The 26,198-nt window shown below is 44.3% G+C and overlaps 1 protein-coding gene across 1 annotated transcript in view; it reads right to left on the bottom strand.

Annotated features, from left to right (window-relative positions):
• Nucleotides 1-3,671: 3,671 nt before the first annotated feature.
• ITIH2 (inter-alpha-trypsin inhibitor heavy chain 2) overlaps nucleotides 3,672-26,198 on the bottom strand; it is a 32,257-nt gene continuing 9,730 nt past the window's right edge. Inside the window, exons 6-21 of the mRNA XM_086334817.1 lie at nucleotides 25,381-25,543; nucleotides 23,931-24,038; nucleotides 23,163-23,291; nucleotides 22,741-22,857; nucleotides 19,952-20,120; nucleotides 18,853-18,978; nucleotides 18,006-18,187; nucleotides 16,844-17,029; nucleotides 16,346-16,485; nucleotides 13,735-13,904; nucleotides 13,156-13,293; nucleotides 8,351-8,464; nucleotides 7,530-7,728; nucleotides 6,379-6,551; nucleotides 4,820-4,931; nucleotides 3,672-3,876 (exon numbers count right to left, since the gene is read on the bottom strand). Of these exons, the coding sequence (XP_086190943.1) occupies nucleotides 3,729-3,876; nucleotides 4,820-4,931; nucleotides 6,379-6,551; nucleotides 7,530-7,728; nucleotides 8,351-8,464; nucleotides 13,156-13,293; nucleotides 13,735-13,904; nucleotides 16,346-16,485; nucleotides 16,844-17,029; nucleotides 18,006-18,187; nucleotides 18,853-18,978; nucleotides 19,952-20,120; nucleotides 22,741-22,857; nucleotides 23,163-23,291; nucleotides 23,931-24,038; nucleotides 25,381-25,543 (2,374 nt within the window). The 3' untranslated portion in view covers nucleotides 3,672-3,728. The remainder of the gene's footprint in view (nucleotides 3,877-4,819; nucleotides 4,932-6,378; nucleotides 6,552-7,529; nucleotides 7,729-8,350; nucleotides 8,465-13,155; nucleotides 13,294-13,734; nucleotides 13,905-16,345; nucleotides 16,486-16,843; nucleotides 17,030-18,005; nucleotides 18,188-18,852; nucleotides 18,979-19,951; nucleotides 20,121-22,740; nucleotides 22,858-23,162; nucleotides 23,292-23,930; nucleotides 24,039-25,380; nucleotides 25,544-26,198) is intronic.

The following is a 26,198-nucleotide window of genomic DNA, read 5'->3' as shown; positions in this document are numbered from 1 at the left end:
TTTTCCTTCCTCTTAGAGTGGTTATTTCGGAAAAAGTCACCCATGTAGCGGAGAAGGCAATGGCACCCCACTCCAGTACTCTTGCCTGGAAAATCCCATGGACGGAGGAGCCTGGTAGGCTGCAGTCCATGGGGTCGCCAAGAGTTGGACAAGACTGAGCAACTTCACTTTCACTTTTCACTTTCACGCATTGGAGAAGGAAATGGCAACCCACTCCAGTGTTCTTGCCTGGAGAGTCCCAGGGACGAGGGAGCCTGGTGGGCTGCCGTCTGTGGGGTCGCACAGAGTCGGACACAACTACAGCACCCATGTAGACTTTGCTGCTGCTGCTAAGTCGCTTCAGTCGTGTCTGACTCTGTGCGACCCCTTAGATGGTAGCCCACCAGGCTCCCCCGTCCCTGGGATTTTCCAGGCAAGAACACTGGAGTGGGTTGCCATTTCCTTCTCCAATGCGTGAAAGTGAAAAGTCAAAGTGAAGTTGCTCAGTCGTGTCCGACTCTAGCGACCCCATGGACTGCAGCCTACCAGGCTCCTCCGTCCATGGGATTTTCCAGGCAAGAGTACTGGAGTGGGGTGCCATCGCCTTCTCCACTGTAGACTTTGCCAGTGGGAAAAAATGTTTGTTTGTTTGTTTGTTTTTGGTGTTTTTTTGTTTGCCTGACCAGGAATCAAACCCAGGCCCCAGGAGCCAAGTCTAAACCTCTGGACCACCATGGAATTCTCTGAAAAAGTGTTAAGGAAAGAATAAAAAATACTATTACAGCATATAGGCATTTTTTGTGTATCTAGGCAGCCAGGTAAACTTCTACTTCGCTCTTACAGGGGTCTTTGAGGTCATTTATATGTCTTTCAGTTGGGATAAGGCTGAAGAGAAGATGCCTCTTATGGTATTAAGTGATCCTTTAAAGGAAATAGAAGGATTTGCATAAGACCTCATACCCTTAGGTAGTAAAATAACTTACTGATTCATTGTTCATTTTTACTACACACTGAGACACTTTAATTCCCCTCCCCCCTTTTAAAAAGTTGTTTCTTTGGATTATCAATATTCCAACTCTAAGAAACCTTGTTTAATTTTCAGTAATTGAACAACCCAAACTTACAACAGGTATGATCTGAACCCAGTGTCTACTTTTTCTCAAAGGGTTTCAGTTCTGACAATAAGACATAGGTATCTAGTTGGCTTAATGGTAACTAGGTTGATACTTAGGAAAAGCATTGAAGACAGGCTACCTTTGTCTGAAAGATGAATAAATCTGACAAATACTAGCCCTGTATTGGGCTTCTCAGGTGGCACCAGTGGTAAAGAACCTGCCTGCCGATGCAGGAGACACAGGTTCAATCCCTGGGTTGGGAAGATCCCCTGGAGGAAAGCATGGCAACCCACTCCAGTATTCTTGCCTGGGAAATCTCATGGACAGACGAGCCTGGTGGGCTGCAGTTCGTGAGGTCACAAGGAGGTGGACATGACAAGCAACTTGGCGTGCACACACAGAGCCCTGTCATACCCTAGCTCTGTTGTGGTGGTGGTTTAGTCGCTAAGTTGTGTCCGACTCTTCTGTGACCCCATAGGCTGTAGCCCGTCAGGCTCCTCTGTCCATGGGATTTCCCAGGCAAGAATTCTGGAGCGGGCTGCCATGCTCTCCTCCAGGGGATCTTCCTGACCTAGGGATCAAACCTGCATCTTCTGGATCACCTGCATTGGCAGGAAGATTCTTTACCACCAAGCCACATACAAAATTAAATATTGACCAGTTGCCAATGGGTTCCAAGGTGCTTCAGCGAATAAACAAACAGATAATTACCAAGTTGTTTCTCTTCATCGCTGAGCACAGTATACTTTCAGAGACTAGTCAAGAGGCAGTGGCATAGTTCCTTTCTTTCCAACGATTCTCATTTATTTGGTTTCTTCATTTGAAATTCAAAACTGATGATTATAATTCAAAATTAATTATATAGAGAAGGCATTTTTCTAGTCTCAAGAGGGTCACATGAATAGTATTAATAAGACTATAGGCAATTAATTTTAAAATACCAGCTATTAATAGAAGTTTTGATAACTTTTAAGTTTTTAATAACATGGGTTCAATTTTAAATCTAGTTTCTTTTGCTAGGACTGTGTTGCTAAATACACTGCATGTAAATTTATACCCCAAGATTTTCATAATTATTTGTAAAACTACTGAGCACATGTAAAATACTAGGACTAGAAGTAACCTTATGTAGCTAAAGTAGTGGTTTTAGAGCAAAAATGTTTTACAAAGTAGCCATGATAACCCACTTTTGAAGTTTGTGTTGAATATTAGCATTTTAAGATTTATACTTTTGAAATGGAATGGAAAAGATGTAGTAGATTTTTTTTAAAAATCATAGGTGACCAGTTTTTATAGATGAATGGAACTAAAAGGCAATGCTGTTTTACCTCGTCAGCACTGAGGTTATCTTTAGGTTACAGAAATAATCACATACATTTCATATTTTGCAATTATGTCCAAAGATAATCACCTGCTTTCTCAAATACTGGTTGAGTATCTCCAAAAAGGTAGCTTTGTCTGCTTTCTAAAATGAAAACTGGTTTTTGTCAAATTATGCAGAGAAAGCTTCATAAAAATGCAGATTTAAATTTTTTTCTAAAGTGCAATTTTATCACTTTGGTCTTTGAACACATACCCATTTTCAGAATAGATTTAAAGGAAGATTATAAGCAAAGGAAAGTACAGAATAACTATAGATCAGACTTGGACCAGCCTCCATAATCACATGAGCCAATTCCTAATAACAGAGCTCTTTAAGTTGAGCCTTGAGCAACATGGGTATGAACGGCATGGATTTTTTAAAAACCAAATATAGTACTTATATTTTCAATTTACAGATCTTTAAATGAACTAAGTGTGGGAGAAGTTTGTGTCAGATTAGAGATCACACTACATGGAATCAAAAGAACTAGTGTTTGAGTCCTAGTTCATTCCAGACTGTTTCCATCTCCTGCCCTTGGGTGAGTCATCGGATGTCAATTCCTTTGTTTTTGAGACAGAGATAAAAGTTTGTAGGTTTTTGACTGTGGGATTTTGGCAGCCCCAAGCCCCACATTGTTCAAGGGCCAACTGTATATGTATGTGTGTGTATAGTGTGTGTATATATGTATATATGATACAGCCATCCCACCAGTTCTCTTTCTCAGCAGAACCCTGACTGTATGTCTTCCTGGACTAAAAAGGGTCTCTGAGGCCAGTACCAAGGAGGGAATTTTGATTAAGCATGATGGACCATCATAGGTATCTTAGCAAGGTTGGATGACAGATTTATGTATATATAACTACAAGACAATTAAGGTGAGTGACTTCTTGTTCAGAGTTCACCAGATAACCTCATAATTGAACTTCCTGTGGAACTGACCACCTAAAAATACATTCAGTTGTAAAGCCGAGGCCCTGACACTCAACCATAGTGACGTCCTCCCAGTAAATGCCGAACCCAGGACTGTCCAGATGGTGGCTTGACTCACCAAAGCAGCTTTCCTCTGTGCCTCAATTAACACAACTTCGCATCTGCAAACAGCAACATCCTAAAACTTCTTGGCAAAGTTATTTATTTTCTTCAGCTGTGTTAATAGGTTTTATCAACCACCTTGATGTCTGGTAGGTTTTGATTACAAAGAATGACTACAAAGGTGGCAGGAAAAAAAAAAACTTTATTTTTTGACCGAGAATTTCCCCAGCTATAAACTTTTAAGGCCGTCTGAGGAAGCTATAGAGCTGAGGCACAAAGTAATCCTTGTAATGCCCGTCAATGAAGCCTTTCCCGCTGTTGTGCACAAACCAACAGGGAACATCCGTTCCAAACACTCTGTCCGTCCGGTAGTCCTTCTGCAGGCCCCTGCAAGACAGCGTGAGCGTGGTTAGGAAACAGACCAGGGCGGGGCCAGCCTGCACATCCAGAAAAGAGACACGCTCTCCTTCTCTGTTTTCTGCCCCCTTCTAGCACCATCTCTGGGCTTCCCTGTTGGCTTGGTGGTAAAGAACCCACCTGCCAATGCAGGAGATACTGGAGACTCAGGTTCCATCCCTGGGTCGGAAAGATCCCAGGGAAATGGCAACCACTCCAGTATCCCTGCCTGGAAAATTCCGTGGACAGAGGAGCCTGGCTGGCTACATCTGTGGGGTCACAAAGAGTCGGGCACACCTGAGTGCGCACACAGCACTGTATCTGCTAACACCCTCCCATCCCCATTCCCCAAGTTGTACAAAATAACAGAGTCTGGGACTTGGTTTAGAAAGAGAATAAGCAGTGTGTCCTTAGAAATTCAAATAACCTGTATAGAGATTGACCGATATAGTCCCAGGAACGTAAGGAGTGCAAATTCACTTTCTTTTTTTCTCATTTTGCACCTTCTACCTTGGCAGAGGGGAGGCCCAAGGATTCAGGGCCAGTCTTCTTTGTGGTCATGGGGTACACAGAGGGCAAGGAAGCAGTGAGAACTGGCTGGCGGCTGTGTTCTCAAGGTCAGTTAGGGCTGGTATAGTCTCCAGATTAGCTCAAAGCAAGGAAGAAGCTGCCAGATTTAGCAAATAAGAACCCAGGATGTTAGGGACTTCCCTCGTGCCCTCATGCAGGGGGTGCAGTTTCCATCCTGGTGAGGGAACTAAGACCCCACGTGCTGTGGGGCATGGCCAAAAAAAGGGATAAATAAAAACAGGATGCCAGTTAAATTTGAATTTCACATAAACACAACTAGTGTGTTTACCTCTTCCATTTTGCCCTATGAGTCCAATCCTCACAGAAGCCCCTTCTGATCCTGTCTTACGCATCTGAGACCTACCTGGTGACAACCAGCTTTTGTCCCTTCACCTCCATGCTTGCCTCTGGCTTCTCAGGGTCCTTTCCCGGTCGCTCGTTGAAGACATGAATCTTTGGCTCATTCATGAACTGGCCTATGAGACAAGGTCTAGATGTTTATTTACATGCAACTCAAGGGGCGACAAAAGGGCAAGCTGGTCACGTGATCCGAGCTGCATTTGGGTCAGTCTCAGACTTTCTGGGATAGAAAGATGTGTTGAGAGGAAAAAGATTCAGATGGAAAGGGGTGGGTCCTTCCTGAGGGCAGACCCATGCTGCTCACCTTGCTGTCATTAGACAATGAGGCTGATCAACTGGACCCTAAGTAAATGTGAATGTCCTGAAGGTCAGCACCTGAGAGCACTGGTCAAACTGAAAAAACAAAGTTGGTTCGTGATGCTGTTTGTTGTTCAGTCACTCAGTCATGTCCGACTCTGCGACCCTGTGGACTGCAGCACGCCAGGCCTCCCTGTCCCTCACTATCTCCTGGAGTTTGCTCGTGTCCACGGAGCCGGTGATGCCATCCAACCATCTCCTCCTCTAACGCTCTCCTCTCCTCTTGCCCTCAGTCCTTCCCGGCATCAGGATCTTTTCCAATGAGTCAGCTCGCATCAGGTGGCCAAAGTAGCGATGCTACTATGCGCTTAAGTTGCCATAGTTCTTTACAAAGTAGGGAAGGTTTACCTGGACACCCTGTTCATTATCACAGACTTCCTAAGCCAGTTCACTTCTCTTCAGTGAGAAAAAAATCTTCAGCATAAAATTTAATCTGTTCTCTTTATCTGCCCAGTTGGTGATGAAAGCCCAGCCCTGGGAAAACCTTGTCTGGAGCAGGAAACTGTCCTGGCTGTAGCATGACTGAGTCGCCCTACACTGCTTTGTTAGAGGAATCATGTGTTTTATGTGTTTATCTTATGATGTTTGATATCTTAAAATTATTTGTTTATCTTATGATGTTTGATATCTTAAACACTACATCTACCCCTCCCTGGGAAAGCCAACTGTGAAAGATAACAATGAAGTCAGGAGCCCGGCTGGAATCTTCAAATGAACCGAGCCAGACCTCTTCTCTCTGGCCTGAGACCCAGAGGAATCATTCCTGGGCAAGGTACCACGCATGGAAAGACATCCTATAGCTTAACGCCTGCTGCAATTACCAAGCCAACCAACCCCACACCAGCTGCTCTGTCTTGTCTCTGCCACAGAGTAAAGGTCCTAGCCCAGACCTTGTTTCTGCTTCTGGTTCCTGACCCAAATCTGGCTTTCTCCCCATGGCCCTGCATGGCAAGATGCACTTTGTGTTTCTATGGAAACTGAACAGTGACAAACATTACACTCTGTCAGTGACACTGAACTCTTTCTGTGTCACTCAGGCACCTTCAGAAATTAAGACCCAGGTGTGACTGTGGGTCCCCCTGAAGCCTCCACTCCACACCTGTCACTTTTCCACATTCTACCCAAACGTTCTAACCTTGAGGCAAAGTTGCTTAAGACCTAGGATGGTCAGTCCCACACCAGCCAGACGGTCCAGGGACACTTTACCTATCAGCCCGTGCACATTAGGAGAAAACTTGTTTGTGGGGGGGATGTAGATCCCCAAAAAGTCGACATTGATCGGGTGCTTCTTCCAAACGCGATGAAGTAAAACAGAGAAGAACATCTCTTTATCCAGGGTGACAGTCACAGTTTTCTCTTTCTTCACAGAGACAAGCACCCTAGTGGGAAGGCAGAAAGGAATTAAGGACACAACATTGTAAAACAATTATCCTACAATCCCTGGTTCCATCCTGGGTCGGGAAGATCCCCTGGAAAAGGAAATGTTCACCCACTCCAGTATTCTTGCCTGGGGAATTCCATGGACAGAGGACCCTGGTAGGCTACAGTCCATGCGGTAGCAAAGAGTCAGACACAACTGAACGACTTTCACTTCACTCACAGATTTTAAAAAAGGAATGAATGTTTCTAGAACTGATTTGCTTTATTTATTTATTTATTTATTTATTTTTTAAACACTAATATTTGGCTGCACTGGGTCTTAGTTACAGCTTGCAGGATCTGAGATCTCTGTTGTGGTATGTGGAATCTCTCAGTTGCCGCATGTAGCCTCTAGTTCCCCGACCAGGGATCGAACTCAACACCCCCTGCATTGGGAGTGTGAAGTCCCTAGAACTGACTCATTTATCAAATCATTCCCCTCCCACTCCTAACATGACTTCACTCTGCCCAGTACAACCCCCCATCCCCACCCCAGTTTTCTAAGAGCCTTAAAACGTTTTCATCACAGAATGTTGATGTATCTCCTAGCACTGGAATTCTGTCAGTGTAAACCGTTTCTGTATCAACAATGAACAGATACTCATGGGAAGATATTACTCTAAGACAACAGCCCTGTGTTTCTGAGCACGCTCTGACACGGCTGACTGGCTTTCAGCTGATGGCTTCATTCACTTGTCCAACACGTCCTTATGGAGTCCTTACTGTGTGCCAGGTGCTAGGCTATAAAGCACTCCGTGACCAAAGCACACAGACTCTACTGCCAGGAGCAGGGGAAGGAAGGAACACAATTTTTTCTGAACCTCGACTTCCTCACATTTAAAATGATGATTTTGAGTTCTCTGTGTCATGGACGTCTGGGTTTGTTGATGGGATCATGGGTCGAGGTCACATCTGAATCCGGATGTAACAGTACTTGCCTCTGATTAAGCACGTGGGCCGTGTCAGACCAGGACAAGACGGATGTTCGGGAGCCCCCACTCAGGGAGATGGTCTCCGTGCTGATTTCTACCTTCACATCTTCACGTTGGAAATAAAATCCCAGTTTCCCAAAATAGGTGCTGAGTTTTTTATTCTTGGGCTTCTTGGCACCAACGAGCTGTCCGTTGACCAAAATCCCTGCAGGAAAAGACACGAGTTTTTTTCTGTCCCATGTGCTATTTCTTTTTTTTTTTTTGGCCAATGTGGGCAAAATAACTCAAACTTAGAAAACGTGACAACATGGGAAATTATTGTTTTATTTTGCTTCAGGATTTACATACCATTTTTTCCTTTGTAATTTTCATTTTATAATTTTTTTATGGTTTAAATGAATTATATCACAAGTTCTGCTAGTTTATACTCAGCGTATTGTATCTATAATAGTTCAAACAAGAATATATTTAATTTCTTACTATCAGAGCTTGAAAAATATGCTGTGCTGTACTCAGTCATGTCCAACTCTCTGCAACCCTATGGACTATGGCACTCCAGGATCCTCTGTCCGTGGAATTTTCTAGGCAAGAATACTGGAGTGGGTTGCCATTTCCTCCTCTAGGGGATCTCCCTGACCCAGGAATCAAACCCAAGTCTCTTGCATTGGCAGGTGGGTTCTTTACCACTGCACCACCTAGGAAGTCCTATATATAATATATAAAACATTTTTATTAAGGTGGAAAAGAAAGAAATCCAGATAAAAACAATAGGGCAGAATGACTATGACCTAGTAGTCGAATTCAAATATAGTATATCTTAATCTTACCTAATTCTGGATCAGAAACAAGGTTGAGGATTTTTCCAGGTTCTGAGTCAATATTGAAACAAATATTCTTTTGGCTTTTTGGCAGGTAGATGATGAAGTGTGGGTCATTTTCAACTGGAAAATATACAAAGAAAATGAAACTAAGCAAAATCATAGAAAAGATTGTTTTGAACAGTATTTTATTGCCAAACATCTCACAAGAACAAATGTGTATTGGGCTCCTATTATATGCCAGGTACTCTTCCAGGCACCAGGGACTCAGGGTCCAAGCACTGTCCCCTCCTCATGGAGCTGCCATCAGGTTTTAGGTTATGTACAGAGTGGATACTCATTCTGTAGCCACACCATATGTGCTTGGCTAGAGAGAAAAATGAATAAGAAAGACATAAGGGGGACTTTCCTGGTGATCCAGTGACTAAGACTCTGCCCTCCCAATGCAGGGGACCCGGGTTCTATCCTTGGTCAGGAAACTAGATTCCACATGCTGCAACTGAGACCCTGTACAACCAAATAAATAAATAATAAATAAAATATTAAAAAAAGACATAAGAAACGCACACACACATATACTATATATATACTACATATATATGCATAGGAGAAGGAGGTGGCAGAGGATGAGATGGTTAGATAGCATCACCGAATCAACAGACATGAATTTAAGCAAACTCCAGGAGATAGCGATGGACAGAGGAGCCTGGCAGGCTATAGTCCGTGGGGCCACAAAGAGTTGGACATGACTTAGCAACTGAAGAGCAACATATGTGTGTATACAGTGAATGTTTATATAGATAAAGTACCTGTATTTTTAAATAGTTATACACAGTGCATACGGAGAAGGCAATGGCACCCCACTCCAGTACTCTTGCCTGGAAAATCCCATGGACGGAGGAGCCTGGTAGGCTGCAGTCCATGGGGTCGCTAAGAGTCAGACAGGACTGAGCGACTTCACTTCCACTTTTCACTTTCATGCATTGGAGAAGGAAATGGCAACCCACTCCAGTGTTCTTGCCTGGAGAATCCCAGGGACGGGGGAGCCTGGTGGGCTGCCATCTCTGGGGTCGCACAGAGTCGGACACGACTGAAGCAACTTAGCAGCAGCAGCACACAGTGCATAAAAATAAAAAAGACATTACCTGTCGGCATACAAACTAGTATTGATCAATTCCAAGAGCAATCAAGGATCAAGCTATTCCCAAGAAAGTACTCCTTTGTTACCAGACACCATTATTTTGGCTGATCTTTTTTGTTTGTTTGCTTAACCACTCAACAAATATTTAGTGAGAAAAAACCAAATTATGTGCAAAGCTTTGAGTTAGGCAATGTTTGGTGTAGCTATAAAAGTCGTGGTCCCTACCTTCAAGAAAGGAACAATTTAATGGCGTGACAAAGATTCTCTCTTTGAATAAACTCAGGTTTCCCTGAACTCTTCAAGTTCAACCTCAAATTCTGGACCTCTGTGTTCATCTCTGCATTGTCCAGTTTTAGCAAAAATCCTACTAAGGAGGTTTAGCTAGAATCCTCCACCCTCCAAATCTGATCACCTTTTTATCTTCATCAGGTTCCTCCCCTCCTCCATCCCCCACTAGGTGGGGTCTGATCACTTGGCCTACCTTCAGCAAGAATCCTGCTGAAGTGAAGTGAAAGTCACTCAGTCGTGTCTGACCCTTTGCAACCCTGTGGACTATACAGTCCATGGAATTCTCTAGGCCAGAATACTGGAGTGGGTAGCCTTTCCCTTCTCCAGGGGATCTTCCCAACCCAGGGGTCGAACCCAGGTCTCCCGCATTGCAGGCAGATTCTTTACCAGCTGAGCCACAAGGGGAGCCCAAGAATACTGGAGTGGGAAGCCTATCCCTTCTCCAACGGATCTTCCTGACCCAGGAAATTGAACCAGCATCTTCTGCATTGCAGGCGGATTCTTTACCAACTGAGCTATCAGGGAGGCCCTGTAGGTCAGTTTAACCAGACCTCCCCTTTCCCACTGATGCTTCCTCTTAGTAATCTTCCATCCACTGACCCCAGCCTGTTTTTGTCTATAAATGCCCACTTTCCCACGGTGTGTTCAGACTGAATCCAATCTCCTTACCCCACTGCAATACCCCAATGTAGTGGTACCTACATCCCCTTGAATAAAATCTTCCTTACCGTGCTTTCACAGATGTCATGAATAATCTCTTTCCTTTAACGAATATCATTTTTTCTTTCATGAAGGCAGAAGCAAGCATGCATATGACATGGAATAAAGTAAATGATAGAAAAATGACCCAAGCACAACGCTCTGGGAATGAAGATGAAAGGATGATCAATTCCACTCAGGCAAGTGGAGAAGGACCTTATGAAAGGGTGGGCAGAGACTTCCCTGGTGGGTGAGTGGTTGAGAGTCTGCACTTCACCCACAGGGGGCGTGGGTTTGATCCCTGGTTGGTGGCAGGGGGCGGGGGTACTAAGATCCTGCATACCATGGTGAGGCCAAAAAGAGAAAACAATTGAAAGAGTTGGCTTTTGAACTAAGTCTTGAAGGTAGGGGAAGACCGGTAGGTAAAAGACACGAGAGAGAGAGAGATTTTATCCTTGAGTGGACAGAATGGAGAAAGGTATGGCGGGAGAGAAGTTGATGATTTGTTTGGATAGGAACTCAAGGTACCTGGAGAATGGGTTTTTGATAAGACCAAGAATGTAGGTCATAGAGACCATGAACCGCCACGCTACAGAACAGACCTTTATTCTGTTGGGGAGCTTGTAAAGCTTTTGGAGAATAAATGTAATATGATTTGACCCCATTTAAGTGGGTTGGCCAAAACGTTCATTCAGGTTTTTTGTACGATATTACAGGAAAACCCAAACGAACTTTTTGGCCGACCCAATATTACAATTACTGGTCTCAGTATGAATTAAGTATCAGAAAGTACACACAGGAAGATCATTTACTAGCTAAGACAGCAGTCTTTCAAGCAAGAAATGTTAAATGCAGGAACTAGCATGGTGAATTGGTTTGGGGAGGGGTGGGGGGAGAAATTCAAGAGACATCTGGTAGAAGCCACAGTATCTGGTGACCTAGTGGAGAGGAGTAATTTCACACTGTCGGGCTTTGAGCCTCAGAACTGAAGGGACTGAAAAGGAAGGTCTGAATTAGGAGCTGCAGTGGTTGTGTTCGGAGAAGGCAATGGCAACCCACTCCAGTATTCTTGCCTGGAGAATCCCAGGGATGGGGGAGCCTGGTGGGCTGCCAAATATGGGGCCGCACAGAGTCGGACACGACTGAAGTGACTTAGCAGCAGCAGTGGTTGTGTTCTCCAGAATAAAATCGAAAGAGCAGGGTACCGTCCAGTGAAAGACCACTGTTTTCCAGATACTGTCACAAAGCTCTCTGCAAATATTAGCCAAGTCTCACTGTGGTCCTGCAGAGGACAAGTGACTTGCCTGAGGTCACGTGACAGAGTTAGTCAGTGGCACAGCTATGACTTAAAGCCACACTGATTACAAACTGATTCTCCCAGCCATCCTGATGTGCTCCTTCAAGTATGTGTGGGAGTAAGATGTGCAGGGTCAACTCAAGCAGAGCACAGACAGAGTCTTGCCCTGTTCTGCACTCCTCACACCATCAGGCCCATGCTCTGTCATCAGTAAACACTTGGTTAATTGATTTTGTGTAGGAGCTGGGTGCAAGAGGGCATCATTGAAACACAGAAGCAAGGTCCCTAGCTCTAGATTTTTAAACACTGAGCAAAACTAGGATTTTCAAATACACTTAAAATCGAGCAAGCAAATTAACAAATAGTCCTGCAAATAATGTGATGATAATGCAGTTTTACAGGCTCCTCAGGTGGCTTCCAGTAGTCATGTATAGATGTGAGAGTTGGACTATAAGGAAAGCTGAGCACCGAAGAATTGATGCTTTTGAACTTGGTATTGGAGAAGACTCTTGCAAGTCCCTTGGACTGCAAGATCAAACCAGTCAACCCTAAAGGAGATCAGTCCTGAATATTCACTGGAAGGACTGATGTTGAAGCTGAAACTCCAATACTTTGGCCACCTGATGCGAAGAGCTGACTCATTTGAAAAGACTCTGATGCTGGGAAAGATTGAAGGCAGGAGGAGAAGGGGACGACAGAGGATGAGATGGTTGGATGGCATCACCGACTCAATGGACATGAGTTTGGGTAAACTCCGGGAGTTGGTGATGGACACGGAGGCCTGGCATGCTGCGATTCATGGGGTGGCAAAGAGTCAGACACGCCTGAGCAACTGAACTGAACTGAACAGGTGGCTCAGTGGTAAAGAATGTGCCTGCCGATGGAGGAGAGGCAGGAGATGCAGGTTCCATCTCACAGTCAAGAAGATCCCCTGGAGAAGGAAATAGCAACCCCCTCCAGTATTCTTGCCTGGGAAATCCCATAGACAGAGGGGCCTGGCGGGTTATACTCCATGGGGCTGCGAACAGTGGGACACGGTTTAGCCACTCAACAGTAACAATAGTGCAATTCTACAGGAAATAACATTCAAGTATTTTTGATCCTAAGATGGATAGCTTCTCGTCTTTGATAATAACACCTGTTTATTGAGTGGCTACTACATGCTAGCTCTTTACAGATGGTTTCACATTTCACCAACAACCCAGTCATGTATAGAATCATGATGCCTGTTTTCACAATAAAGGAAGTGAAGTGAAGACTATTAAGTAATGCACATTCACGTGAGTGTCGTGAACAATCTCCAAAGAGAATGCCCTTTCCACGGATACCTGTCAGCCCTCCCCACACAAGAGGTGCATCTCTTCCATCCCAGAGGGTTCATCCTCTTACCTCTCATCACATGTGGAGGAGGGGTTGACTCAAGCACCTGAGCGCCGACAGCAGGCATTGGGAGCACTGGCGCTGGTGAAGGGTTGACCCAAGATGGGACTGAATTTGGGCTCACTTTGCTGCCGTGATACAGGGCGCCTGCGTGGAGAACATTGTATCCATTAGTTTCTGGGTTTACTTTTCCATAGAAGCTGCTTATAATTTTAAGAATCGGGTTTATGCAGGCCAACACCAGCGATTCTCAGCTAGGTTTTTCTAGAATTATTTTTATTCCTGAGTTCTCTTTCAGCTCCATGTGTCATCATGAATGAAATTTGTTGTCACTATTTAAAGAAGGTGAGAATTTTTTAATGTTGATTTAAACAATGTGTGAGGGGAATACACAGATTTTCAGAATTCCTTTGGAAGACAAGTGAGCAAACATGTTTGAAGACGGCAGCGAGAAACTGTCGCCGAAGTCAATTGGCAGGAAGGTCAGCTGGGGACACAGGACTGGGAAGAGAGAGGAGGGGATGGAGGACCTTGCTGCAGGATAGGAAAACCGACCGGAATACTTCTTGTCCAGGTAGGGAGACTCGCCTGAACAGCAGGAATGGTCCTGCGGAGGGGAGTCTGCCAGCATGCGTTCGTCCCCGGCCTCGTTCTCAATCACCATCGCCGTGAGGGGGGTCACTATGTGGTGATCCAGAGACATCTGCAGGATCGTCTTTGTAATTTTCCTTTTCGTGGCAGCTGTAGGAGCCAGGCTCCTGTGTTCAGGAAACAGAGACATTGGACAGCATCACAAGACCGAACTCTGTCACTTTGGGGGTCAACCAGGACTCGGGGCGCCACAAGGGAAAACAGAACGAGCTGGCTTCATGAAGCCTGCTATTTTACCTAGCTATGTACCCTTAAGGAACTTTTTAAAATTTCTTCTTTTATTTTTTAATTGGTGAAAAATTGCTTTACTATGCTGCGTTTGTTACTGCATACAGCAATGAGAATCAGTCATAATGATATATATATCATTATATATATATGATATATATATCATATATATATATATATATATCGCCTACCTTTTGAGCCTCCCTCTTGGAACTTTTTAAACAGATTATGATTATTATTTTTTTTAGTGAAGTACAGTGATTTACATTGTTATTTTCTTTTTTTGATGGATCTCAAATTTATTTTTATGAGTATTCCTCATTAAATTAGCAATTACAACAAAAATATATGTATTTTTTTTTAATTAACAAGACTTGTCCGTATGACAGTCATTCTTTTTTCTTTTTTGAGTTTTGTGGAAATTATTTATTTTTATTCTTTTTTTAAACGTACTTTTTAACTGGTGTATGATTGCTTTATAATGTTGAGTTAGTTTCTGCTGTACAGCAAAGTGATTCAGTGATACATACAAATATACATATATATGTATACATTCTTTTTTAAAATATTCTTTTCCATGATGGTTTATTGTAGGATCCTGAATATAGTTTTCTGCGCCATACAGTCGGACCTTGTTGTTTATCCATTCTATATGGAACAGGTTGCATCTGCTAGCCCCCACCTCCCAAACTCCTCCTCCGTCCCCACCCCCCCAACCCCCCTTGGTAACCACACGTCCAAACAGACTATTTTTCAGAGCAGTTTTATACTCACAGTGAAACTGAGCAGAACGTAGAGATTTTATATTTACTCCCTGCCCGTCCCCCACCCAACAGCCTCCCCCTTCTCAGCATCTCCCATTAGAAGTGGTACATGTGTCAGATCGATACATCTACATCTACACGTCGTCATCGCCCAAAGTCCACTGCTGACATTAGGGTTCATGCTTGTGCTGTACTTTCTGTGGGCTTGGACAAATGTATAACGACAGGTATCCATCATTACAGTGTCAAGCAGAGTAGTTTCAGTGTCCTAACCCTCCCAACCCCCATGCAACCTTCCTGCTCCCCATGTGCTGACAACCACTGATTCGTTTAAGGGATTGTTCTTTAAAAAAATCAATATTTAACTTCAGCACCAATTTGCTATATACCTTTAAATTACCCAGTTGCCTTTGTAAAGGGGAGGAGACATTGCTCACTCACTCTAAAGCCACAGCTTACAATCTTGTGTCTGTTTTATAATCTTACTGATATCAAGGATTTTCTGAGTATGGTTATACAACTATATTTCATTTTCCCAACTCCATTCAGACCAGTCTGCTCCCCCTTCCCAAGAATCTGATCAAATAGGTGGAGGGGACTGAGGAGCAGTCACGTTCCTCTCCAAAGACCAGCCCCAACCCTACCCCATAATCCTGATGGTGGTCAAAGAACCATACATTGCTCTAGAAACATAGCTTTTGTATTGGAGCATTTAAACACCAGTTAGCTGAGAAGCCAGAGATGAAACAGTATCTATAGGAAGCCCTCAGTCAATATCAGAATTGCATAACCTTAAATTTCTCTTTGGACATTAACTATTTTCAGGAGTGAATGCAAATGAATTCATGGTCCCCACTGCAATGAGATGGATGAACCTCACAGACATCATATGGAGTGCAAAAAGCCAGAAACAAAAGAATACAGTTTGTATCATTATAAGAAATTTTGTCATAGACAACTAACAGTAACAGATGTCAGAAGAGTGATTTCTACTCAAGGCCAGAGGTAGGTGTTGAGTGTGAAGAAGAATGAAGAAGACTTCAGAGATGAAAGAAGTGCTCTGGAGCTGGATCCAGTACTGATGACATGGGTGACGTAGTTAAAATTCATTAAACTGTACATTTAAAATGAATGCACATCACACGCTTCACTGTATGCTTGTTATCATCAAGAAAAAAAGAGTGAACCCAGCTTTAGTTAAAAGTGCTCGCATGCATGCATGCCAAGTTACTTTAGTCGTGTCCGACTCTTTGTGACCCTGTGGACTGTAGCCTGCCAGGCTCCTCTATCTATGGGATTCTCCAGGCAAAAATACTGGAGTGGGTTGCCAACCCAGAGATCAAACCCACGTCTCTTATGTCTCCTGCATTTACACGTGAGTTCTTTACCACTAGTGCCATCTGGGAAGCCCCCAAAGTGCTTGAAAGCAGTGGAAATGAACACTCCAAACCCTGAAATAATTTGCTGCCTTTCTTGGTTCCAAACTCTTTTTGTCTGTGACATCAAGTAACCTCAGCAAACCTTTTGCAAATCCCTGTGGCATATGGTCTTCTTACCGTTCAGCTAGAAGTTGGTTGATGGTCAGATAGGCCCACAATTTCTTGGTGAAATCAGGGTCTGCATGCTTGTCCTTGGATAGAAAATCCTCCAAGCCATCCATCTCGGCCAGGGTTTCCAAGACTAACTCTGCATTGGCCTGGACGATGGAAGGACACCAGGGGAGTGGAATTGTAGTTAAGCAGTTCACATTTTCTAAAGGACCTCCTGTGAGTGAGTTAGGGTAGCAGGTAACTTGCAGGGGGATGCAAAATAATCCAAAAGAACACACAAGAGGAAGTCAGTGCCAACCTCTGGGGTCTGGGCTTGGGTTTCAGAAGAAAAAGGTAAGGATTTACACCATAGTTGGGAAGATGGCACAGCTGTTCTCAGGAACTTCCCTTTCACTTTTTGCTTTTATTCTACCTAAGTGGTTCTCGGAATTCTGCTATCAGCCTGTTAATATACAAGGTGTACCCAGGAGACAATTCATATTTTTAGAATTAAAGTAAAAGTACCGAAGTTGCAGTGATAATGCTCTGTAACTGCCCCAATTTCTCAGGGTCCACTTTTCCAGCCACCACGATTTCTGAGCCTCCAAAATAGTTATGGAAACTGTTCTGAGTGACGTCTGTGACTGACGGTTGGGGATAGTTAAACTGAACATTCCGGAGCAAGGGAGTTGAGACCTGGTTGTAGAATTTCTACAATTCATTAAAAAAAAAAAAAGAAACAACACAGAAATCATTATTTTCACACCGCATTACAAATCTGAGGCATTTTTCTCTGAGGTTCTTCAAGTGCTTAGTATTCTTCCAAGATCTCTGTGGAAAGCTATGGAAAATTCTCACAGTTATTACATGAACCGAAATAGACAAACAGGGCTTGTGAAGAAGATTACAAGAGTTCAAGAGCCCAGAACTTTTTCTTTCTGTTATGACGAGCATGAAAAGCTCATGGACACTCATAATAAGTCCTCTGGGTGGATATCCCTAAATTAGAACCTGTCTCTTACCTGTTCCCAGGTTTATATACAGTACCTCCTATTGATACATGGTACTTGGTACCAACAGAGGGTAGGGTAAAATATATTCTTCTTCTCCTTAATCTTTTCTTGGTCCATTTAGTCAAAATAAACAAGTGATGCATACATATCCTTTGTATTTAAGGAAACAAACAGGCTACAGTTTGCTTTGTGTTGCATTAGAAAAAGTTGATTTCCAAAATGCCAATATACTTTTCCTTTTTTTAAAAAAAATTTTTCTTGGCATGTAAGTTAGTTCCCCAACTAGGGGTTGAACTTGCATCCCTTTCATTGAAAGCACAGAGTCTTAAGCCCTGGACTACCAGGGAAGTCCCAATGCCAATGTACTTTCAAGGAAGAACAGTTCCCGTGACAAGCAGTGGGACTGGAGAGATTCAAGAAACTTTGATGGTGCTTCCCAAGACCTGTTCAGGGACTAGGGACCTTTGTACCCATCAACCACTGCCTCTCATCTCACTGTTACTGCAGATATACAAGTGGGGGTGGGGTGCATGAGAAAGGAACTGAGCACTAACATAGCTGAAATAATGACAATTTTTACTTGAATTCAGCCATCTTCTTTTAGGCATCAGATATTGCTAGCTGAATGATTTCGAGTGAATAATGACCAAAAAAGGCACAGAAAACAAAGTCACCTTGAGTTGGACAGAAGTGTCCTGGTTTCCGTAAATCCTTTGTGCGATCCCACGGTTGTCATTGGAGAGTCTCTTCAAAAAGTCATAGTCCACATCAAATCCTATCCCCAAACTGAACAAGGAGATGTTGTCTCGTATGTTCTGCTTCACATTCTTCTGGATTTTTGACAATTTCAGTTCACCTAAAGTTGATGTGGACAGGAAGGAAAGGAATGAGGAGGCAATGGCACAAAGTTTTGGGAACATCCATGGAAGGCGGTTCTGCAAAATTCGTCCGAATTATAAATGCACTTAAGCTTCAGCGTAGTTACATTGAGGAGATAAGACCCTGCACTAGTATGTATCAGCAATCCACATAGCACAGACTCAAATTCAAATGCAAGTTTCCCCGGATTGTGGAGGTGAGGCTGAGGCATTCAGCATCGCCCTCCCAAACATCTAGAGGCTGTTGTAAGTGGGGTGAGTGTTTCAGGGTCAAACGAACTCTTCCTTTAGGAAGCATGGGTTTAAACTGGTTTAGTGCTGCATGTATGCTCAGTTGCTAAGTTTCGTCCAACTCTTTGCAACCCCCCGGACTGTAGCCCACCAGCTTCCTGTCCATGGGATTTCCCAGTCAAGAATAGCAGAGTGGGTTTGCCATTTCCTGGTCCAGGGGATCTTCCCGACCCAGGGATTGAACTTGTGTCTCTTGCATCTCCTGAATTGATAGGCGGACTCTATACCACTGTGCCACTTGGGAAGCCCAAGCTGGTTTAGACACTCAGGCAAATGCCATTCAAGTTCGCATTTTAAGCCAATCACGTTCCCAAGAAACATATGTATCACTAAAAATGGAAGGGGTGCTTACCTACTGTTGGATCCCCGTCAGACACCAAGATGATCAGCGAGACAGAGTTGGGGTCCAACATTCCCAAGTTATTGGCTTCATTCAAAATAAAGATGGCCCGCAGCAGGGCTTCGTTGATATTTGTGCCTGGGAAAGCCAGAGAACGTGCTGTTCTGTATATACTCTGACTTCCCACAGAAACAACCACGTCTGGAGCCCAGGCTCATCTGTCTGGTGATGACTCACGTGTCATTCTTTCAGTATCCAAATCATTCGACTGCTTTCCAAATATTACCCAGGCTGGTCCAGATCCCCCAGTGGAGTGAAATATTCACTTTGTATTAAGAGTGAACAGTTCCCTTAGAGATGAAGTAACCCTTTCAAAGCACCAGTCATTTTGTTAGCCACCAACTTGAAGTTGCCTATTCAGCCTTGCTGATATACTTGGATACTGTTCTGCAGACAATTGTGTGTTATTCTACGTGTTTTTTTCCCTTTTTCAAATTGAAGCTTAGTTGACATACAGTGTTGTGTTAATTTCTGCTGTAGAGCAAAGTAATTCAGTTATATATATATATGTGTGTGTGTGTGTGTGTATAATATACATGCTTTTTTGTGTTCTTTTCCATTATGGCTTATCACAGGATATTGAATATAGTCCCCTGTGCTATACAACAGGCCTTGTTGTTTATCCATTCTTTAGATAACAGTTTGCATCTGTTAACGCCAAACTCTCAATCCATCCCTGCCCCACCCCGCTCCCCTTGGCGATCACAAGTCTCTGTGTCTGAGTCCATTCCGTAGATAAGTTCATTTATGTCTTATTCTAGGGATATCACATGGTATTTGTCTTTCTCTTACCGTGTGAGTCATAAGAAAGCTAGTGTCACTTACTGACACAGTTTTCTGAGGACAGAATGGTTAAAAATGTGTGTGGGATGGGGGATGCATATTATGCTTTCACCATGAACTTAGTATGCACTGTTTAATAATAAGTGTATTATTAAGGCAAAGACCACTGGGGTAAGGAATCATATTTATCAAGTGATTCTCATATTTCTCAGGACTCCACTGAATCCTGTGGGAGTTTCTCACTGGGCTTTAGGCTAAACCCACTCACCTCCACTGGGCTGGATTTTCTCAATGTAATTCTTGGCATCTGCAACCTGTGTTTTAGTAGCTGAGACTAAATCGTTTCTCCAGGTTCGAACATTGTGGTTGAAATCAACCACGGAGAAATGGTCTTCAGTTCGCAGGTCATCCAAAATGGTCTTCATTGCTTCCACTGTCTATTTCGAGAGAGAATGGAGAAGGGTCTTAATACATACTCTCTAAACCTAAGAAGAAATGAGGAAGCTCAATCATTCATCATTTTAAGCACTAGCTCGAGCTATAGTTCTCCCACAAACCTCATAAATCCACCTCTGTCAACACAGATCTAACACTCTCCTATTCCGTCCAAACATGTATTGTCTGCATTTTGATACTGAAAGTTTTACTGTCTTGTTTTGCATGACGAGTCTCACCAGCCTGACTTTACACTGAGAATCCTGAGCTTCAGATGTCCCATTTGTGGTGCCTGAAAATCAAATGTATTTCTCAAGTCCCTCTACTCAGCCTTCTCATGCATTAATTCCTGCTTCTCATCTTCAAACCACCAACACCTCCCTCTCCCTGTCTCAGCTGATGACCTGGAATCCTACTTCACTGAGAAATGGAAGTCATCAGAAGAAGATTTCTACAACCCCTGCCACCATAAACCTCCCCCCTGCCAGGATTTGTGCCCATACACTTTTCCCTGATGCCTGGTAATGCAGAACTAGGAGAAGCATTTCTGCCTAATGCAAATCCATCCGCTGGTGACCTAGGTTGGGCTCTCTCTCGGCTACTGAAAGGCATGGCTCTGGCGTCTGTCCTCTGGCTCTCCTGTATCATACATTTCACTCTATTGGTACATCTCCATACATACAATAACGCTTTCATTTTTCATGCCTTTAGAAACCTTGAACGTACCCGTTTCCCCCATTTCTCAGTTTCCCGTTGCAATAAAATTCCTCGAAAGAATTGTAAGCACACTGTCTCCAAATCTTCTTTTCCTGTTCTCTCTGAAGCCCGCTCCGTTCAGGTTTTCACCATCATCCCTCCACTGAAACTATGCTCATCAAGGCTGTTGCTAAATCCAATGGACTCTTCTCATCTCATCAGACCCAATCTGAGCAGCATTTGGACCAACCGGCCACATTGCTGTCCTTGTACAACTTCCTCATTTTCTTCCAGAGCCTCGGCCACTCTGGGTTTTCTCCTCCTCTCATTGGCTGCTTTTTCTTTTCTTTTTAAATGTATGTATTTATTTCGGCTGCACTGAGTATTAGTTGCAGCACAAGGGACCTTAGGTCTTCATTGCAGCATGTGGGATCTTTAGTTGCAGCGTGCAGGACACAGTTCCCGGACCAGGGATCGAACCCCAGCCACCTGCACTGGGAGCTCGGAGTCTTAGCTCCTGGGCCACAAGGAGAGTTGCTGGCGTAGTCTTCTTTGCTGATTCCTCCTCTTCTCCCCACATTATTCTAGTTACTGGGATAGTGTGAGGTTCGCTCTCTGTTTCTTCTCTTATCTATACTTCCTCCTCGGTGTTCTCACCTGGTCTCATTGTTATGAGTACCTTCTACACACTGGTGGCTCCTAAGTGCATGTCTCACTCAATACCTTCTGACACCAGACTTGGAGAGCCAATAGCCTGCTTGCTGTGTCATGTCCACTGGGTGTGTAACAGTCATCTCAGACTTCAGTGATGAACTAAGTGCCTGACACAAGACAGGTGCTTAATAAATACTTGTTAAATGAGGGAAGGAAGGAACAAATAAACTGTATTAGGGCAGTGGTTCTCAAATGAGGATAATTTTCTCCCCAGGGGACATTTTGCAATGTCTGAAGACACTTTTCTAAGTGTGGAGGGGGAGAAGACCACCTTCTTTCTCATTCTTTTTTTTACTTTGAATTTTATTTATTTATTTTCAGCCGTGCTGTGCCTTTGCTGCTGTGCGCAGGCTTTCTCTAGTTGCAGTTCGCAGGCTTAGTTGCCTCACGGCACCTGCGATCTTCCCAGATCAGGGATCGAACCCATGTCTCCTGCACTGCAAGGGCGATTCTTAGCCATTCTTAGCCACTGGACCACCAGGGAAGCCCTGTGTAGACATCTTTGATTGTCATGACCAGGAGGGTGAGTTCCATGGCATCTAGTGAATAGATGTTGCTAAACATCCTACAACGTACAGTGTGGTCCCCACGACACGGATTCATCAGCCCCAAATGTCACAAGTGCCACTGCTGAGAACCTGGTGATAGGTGGGCAGGGCCAAGTCTTTTCCGTCTCTAGGATCCTAGAACAGTAGTGAACACCTGGGTGGTCACAAGTGAGTGTTGAATGAACAGAGATTCACTGCCTGGTTCACACTAGTTGAATGGGTGGACTAGGAATGTCCTTGTTCACAACTGTACCTACACCATTAACACTGAAGGAGCCTATGAGGAACTCCAAACTGGAAGACATGAGATGGAATGATCACCCTCAAGGAATTACAACATAATTAGAAAAACTGTGCATTAAACGTTTTTAAAGTTATTCATGCACAATGGCAAGATATTAGTCTAAAATGTCATGCAGGAGAACCAAAGGAATATGAAGCAGAAGCCTGAGCAGAGTGGGCTTATATGGAGGTGAAATTTTTCAAAAAGGCAAGTTTTGAGATAAATTTCTCCTGTTTAGAAGTCACCCAGCCTCTGTTCCTTTGTGAGCAGCCTGAACTAAGACTAGCTCTAGGGGGAAGGGGCCTCGAACAACTGCACCATCACGAGGGGATCAGAGAAGGCATGGAGTCCTGGGTACCACTGCAACCCAGGGCTACTCACCTGTTTCATTTTAATTCCCCACATTGAGCCACTAACGTCGATGACAAACAGGATGTTTTTGGGAATTGGGTCCATGTTCTCAGGAGCAAAGAAGTGGACAAAATATCCATTAAATACCTGAAAAACAGGACATATTTGTGAGCCAAACCATTACCAGTGTTTGGCATGTAGGAGGATGAGGGTCTGGGGACTGAGAAGGGAGAGGAGACCACGGGGAGCAGGAGGCATGACGGTCGTAAAGAAGAGAACAGAGGCTTGGCTGCGTCCATCTCTCCCTTCTTCCTGCGCCCGCTCCATCCTTTTCTGAAAGGGCCCAGCCTCTCCGCAGTTTACCTCCCAGGGCATTTCCCTGGGGGTTTATTCAACAAGAAATAGATCTTTGGCTAAGGCAGAGTTGGCCCCTGAGAGTTGTTTGCACCCACCTCAAGTTCCCCAACCTTCTCCTCTCTGTTCACATCATACATCACCACCAGCTCGCCGTCGACCATCGTCTCTGAGCAGTTGAGGCATTTTCTCTGTTGTGCCACCGTGGGCTTGAAGGCAATGTGTGCCTGTAAGGAGCAGTGGTGTCAGAGCCTGGTCTCTGCCCCCTCCCTGTCCAGGGGGAACACCTTCTCATGCACACAGGGGAGGGTCCAGGGCCACTCTGCACCCAAGCAGCATCAGTGGTCCTATCACAGGGGCATCTAGCAGCCTTCAGTGCTGTTGGCCAGGCTTCAGTCCTTTATAAGAGATTCGAAGAATTCCTCCCTCCCCCTCACCCCCACCCCATGGAAGAAATGGCCACCAGCTCTAGAAAGAGTTGGCAAAAGGTTCTTAGAGGACTTTGACCCCTCCAGAGGTGGTTAGTATTGGCCATTAAGGCAGAGAGAATTAAGCTGAGTAGCTCTCTCAGTGATTAAGGAAAATCCTCTATATAGTATGTGAAGACTGTCTTTTAGCTACCAGTCCACTGGATGACTTGGGGGAAATGGGTTTCAAAATGGACAGACACTGGTCACAATGCAATGAAACAATTGGTTTTGTTCTGTATGTCCTGTGGGAGGCCCTAGACTTTGCTCAGGGATCACAGTTCCTAAGTTCCCTGAGCTCAGCACCTGACAACTCTTCCATCCCCTAGAGCAGAGAGGGAGAGGAAAACCCGCAAACCAGTGGCCACTCAGACTGTGTCACATCACTGCTTGTGGTACCTTCTGGGGTCCTTTAGATACAACGGGAACGCCATCAAAATGCCCATCAAATGTGTCCAGAACATGAAGAGATCTTAGTCCTTGAGGTTCAATAATCCGCACATCTACCTAGAAGTGGGAAAGTTACTTAAAACATTAAAACATCTTTCAAGACTTTGAGCAAGAAGTACGATTATCAATTCTAAGTCCTCTGCTGCTCTTTTCCTCTCTAGGATCTCCCAAAGATGACCTAGCATGGCTCCACCATCTCTTCTGCAAGTTCTTTAAATCCTGTGTGATATGATGCATCTCACCAGGGAGGCTGAAAGACCCTCTGGGCAACTCAGTGCTCCCTTTCTCTCGCTTTGTTTCTCTGGAATTTAATTCTCCTTCTACTCCATCCCATGCCATTCCATTCTTATTTATAAGAAAATTATACATGATCCACTCATCCCCTTGAATCTTCTTTGTCTACAGACAATTTACAACCTGTCTGCTTCACCCTCGTCTGTGTCAAACAGAGACCAGGTGAATTGTGTTCTTCCCTGGGTTTCTTCCAGCCAGCCCTCCTCTGCCTCTTACACAAATGTTCACATGATGTTAACAAGTTTAGAGCCAAGAAAAGAGAAGCTCAGTTCTCAAGACAAGACATGAAGACTACAGCAGAAGTGAGTTCAAGTTGCCCTGCACAGGCACTGCTATCCAGGTGATGAGACTTGGGGTGCAACGGGGGGAACGTGGAACAGACAATGAACTCAACCTTCGCCGACCTCTCATCACACTTGGAACCAAGGAATCTAAGATGGGACTCTTCACAGATGAGAAAATTGAGAATCAGCATTAGTTGGAAGGTCAGAGGGTTGAATGGTCCCCCCACCCCCACCCCCCACCAAAGGCATGTCTACATTAAATCTTTGGAAGCTGAAACTGCTACCTGATTTGGAAAAAGGATCTTTGTGGATACAGTAAAGGATCCTGATCATCCTGATCTACCCGGTGGGCCCGAAATCCAATGACAAATGTTCTTACAAGAGCAGAGGGAGATTTAAGACACTCAGGAGGAGGTGATGTGATCAGGGAGGCATAGGTCAGAATGACAGGCCATGAGGCCACAAGTCAAGGAATGCCAGCCGCTTCCAGACCACAGAAGCAGTGGGACAGACCCTCCTCAAGAGCCCTGCCAATACCTTGACTTCAGTCCGTGCCCCCAGAACTGTGTAAGAAGACATCTCTGTTGTCATAAGCCCCCTGTGTGCAATCATTTGCTACAGCAGCCACAGGAAATTGACACAGCAAATAAGGAGATGAGCTAGCCTTGAAATGTGTAAGGAAGCGGCACTTCCTTACTCCAAACCCAGAGTCAATTTCCATACACCACCCTGTCCTGCAGTGTCAAGTGGCGTGGAACACCACGAAGAGAAGATGAACAGAAAGCACAGATGGGGGCCCAGCTCTAGGGGGGAGGGCTCACCTCCAGGTGCTTGGCCAGTCGTCCTGGCTTCAGGTGGAGTCTGTGCTCGTAGGACCCCAGCTTCCTCCACTTCACTTCCTGGTAATGAAGTTCAAACTGCACCTTTGCTCCAGGGGCGATGCTCACTTCAGTTTTGAAGTCCTCCATATCGAGAGCTCTGCTCCTAAAGATGCGAGCCCGCCCACATAAGTCCACATGTAGAATCTACGCAGAGGGCGTCCAGGCTGCCCTGGGCTAGCCACCTGCTCACTGCTTAGGAGAACGAATGGTAGGTCCAGGAGACATAACAGCAACTTCTAGATTAATTTCCTTCCAGTAGCCTGGAATTCCCCTCCCCTCTCCTACTTGATGTTTTTCTTGCAGAGCTTCATACAGATCTGAGTGTCATCTGCAAAGAGCTACTGGTTAGTGATCCCCTGTTACCTGCCAGGAACTTGACACATATCATTGCTATTATAGCCCCTCTAAAAGATGGACACCAAGACCTTCATTTAGCAAGTGATGACAAATGAGGTTCATAAAGGGTAAGTAACCCACTTGAGATCACATGCGAGTCAGTTGTAGGGTCGGAACTCAATTCCAGTTTAGATGATCCAAAGGACAGCACACCTTTCCCCTACTGCTGGTAAGACTCATTCTAGGGATTCTTTACATTTTTAAAAGTCTTCATAAAGAAGACATCTATTATTTCAAATTGAATATGTATTTCCAGCACTAATGCCTTATTTACTCCCGTACGCACCAAGTCCAATGTGATCACTCATCTTGAAGTGTTTATGGTTTTAAAGAGAAAACAGCAGGGTTGTCAAATGAGGGTG

The sequence above is a fragment of the Bos grunniens genome, chromosome 13 (genome assembly GCF_055505025.1).
Source record: "Bos grunniens cultivar Pamir isolate PY7600 chromosome 13, Bosgru_T2T1.0, whole genome shotgun sequence".
NCBI classification, from domain to species: domain Eukaryota; kingdom Metazoa; phylum Chordata; class Mammalia; order Artiodactyla; family Bovidae; genus Bos; species Bos grunniens.
The sequence above is the reverse complement of the archived record's forward strand: the minus strand, read 5'-3'. Positions and strand labels throughout refer to the sequence as shown.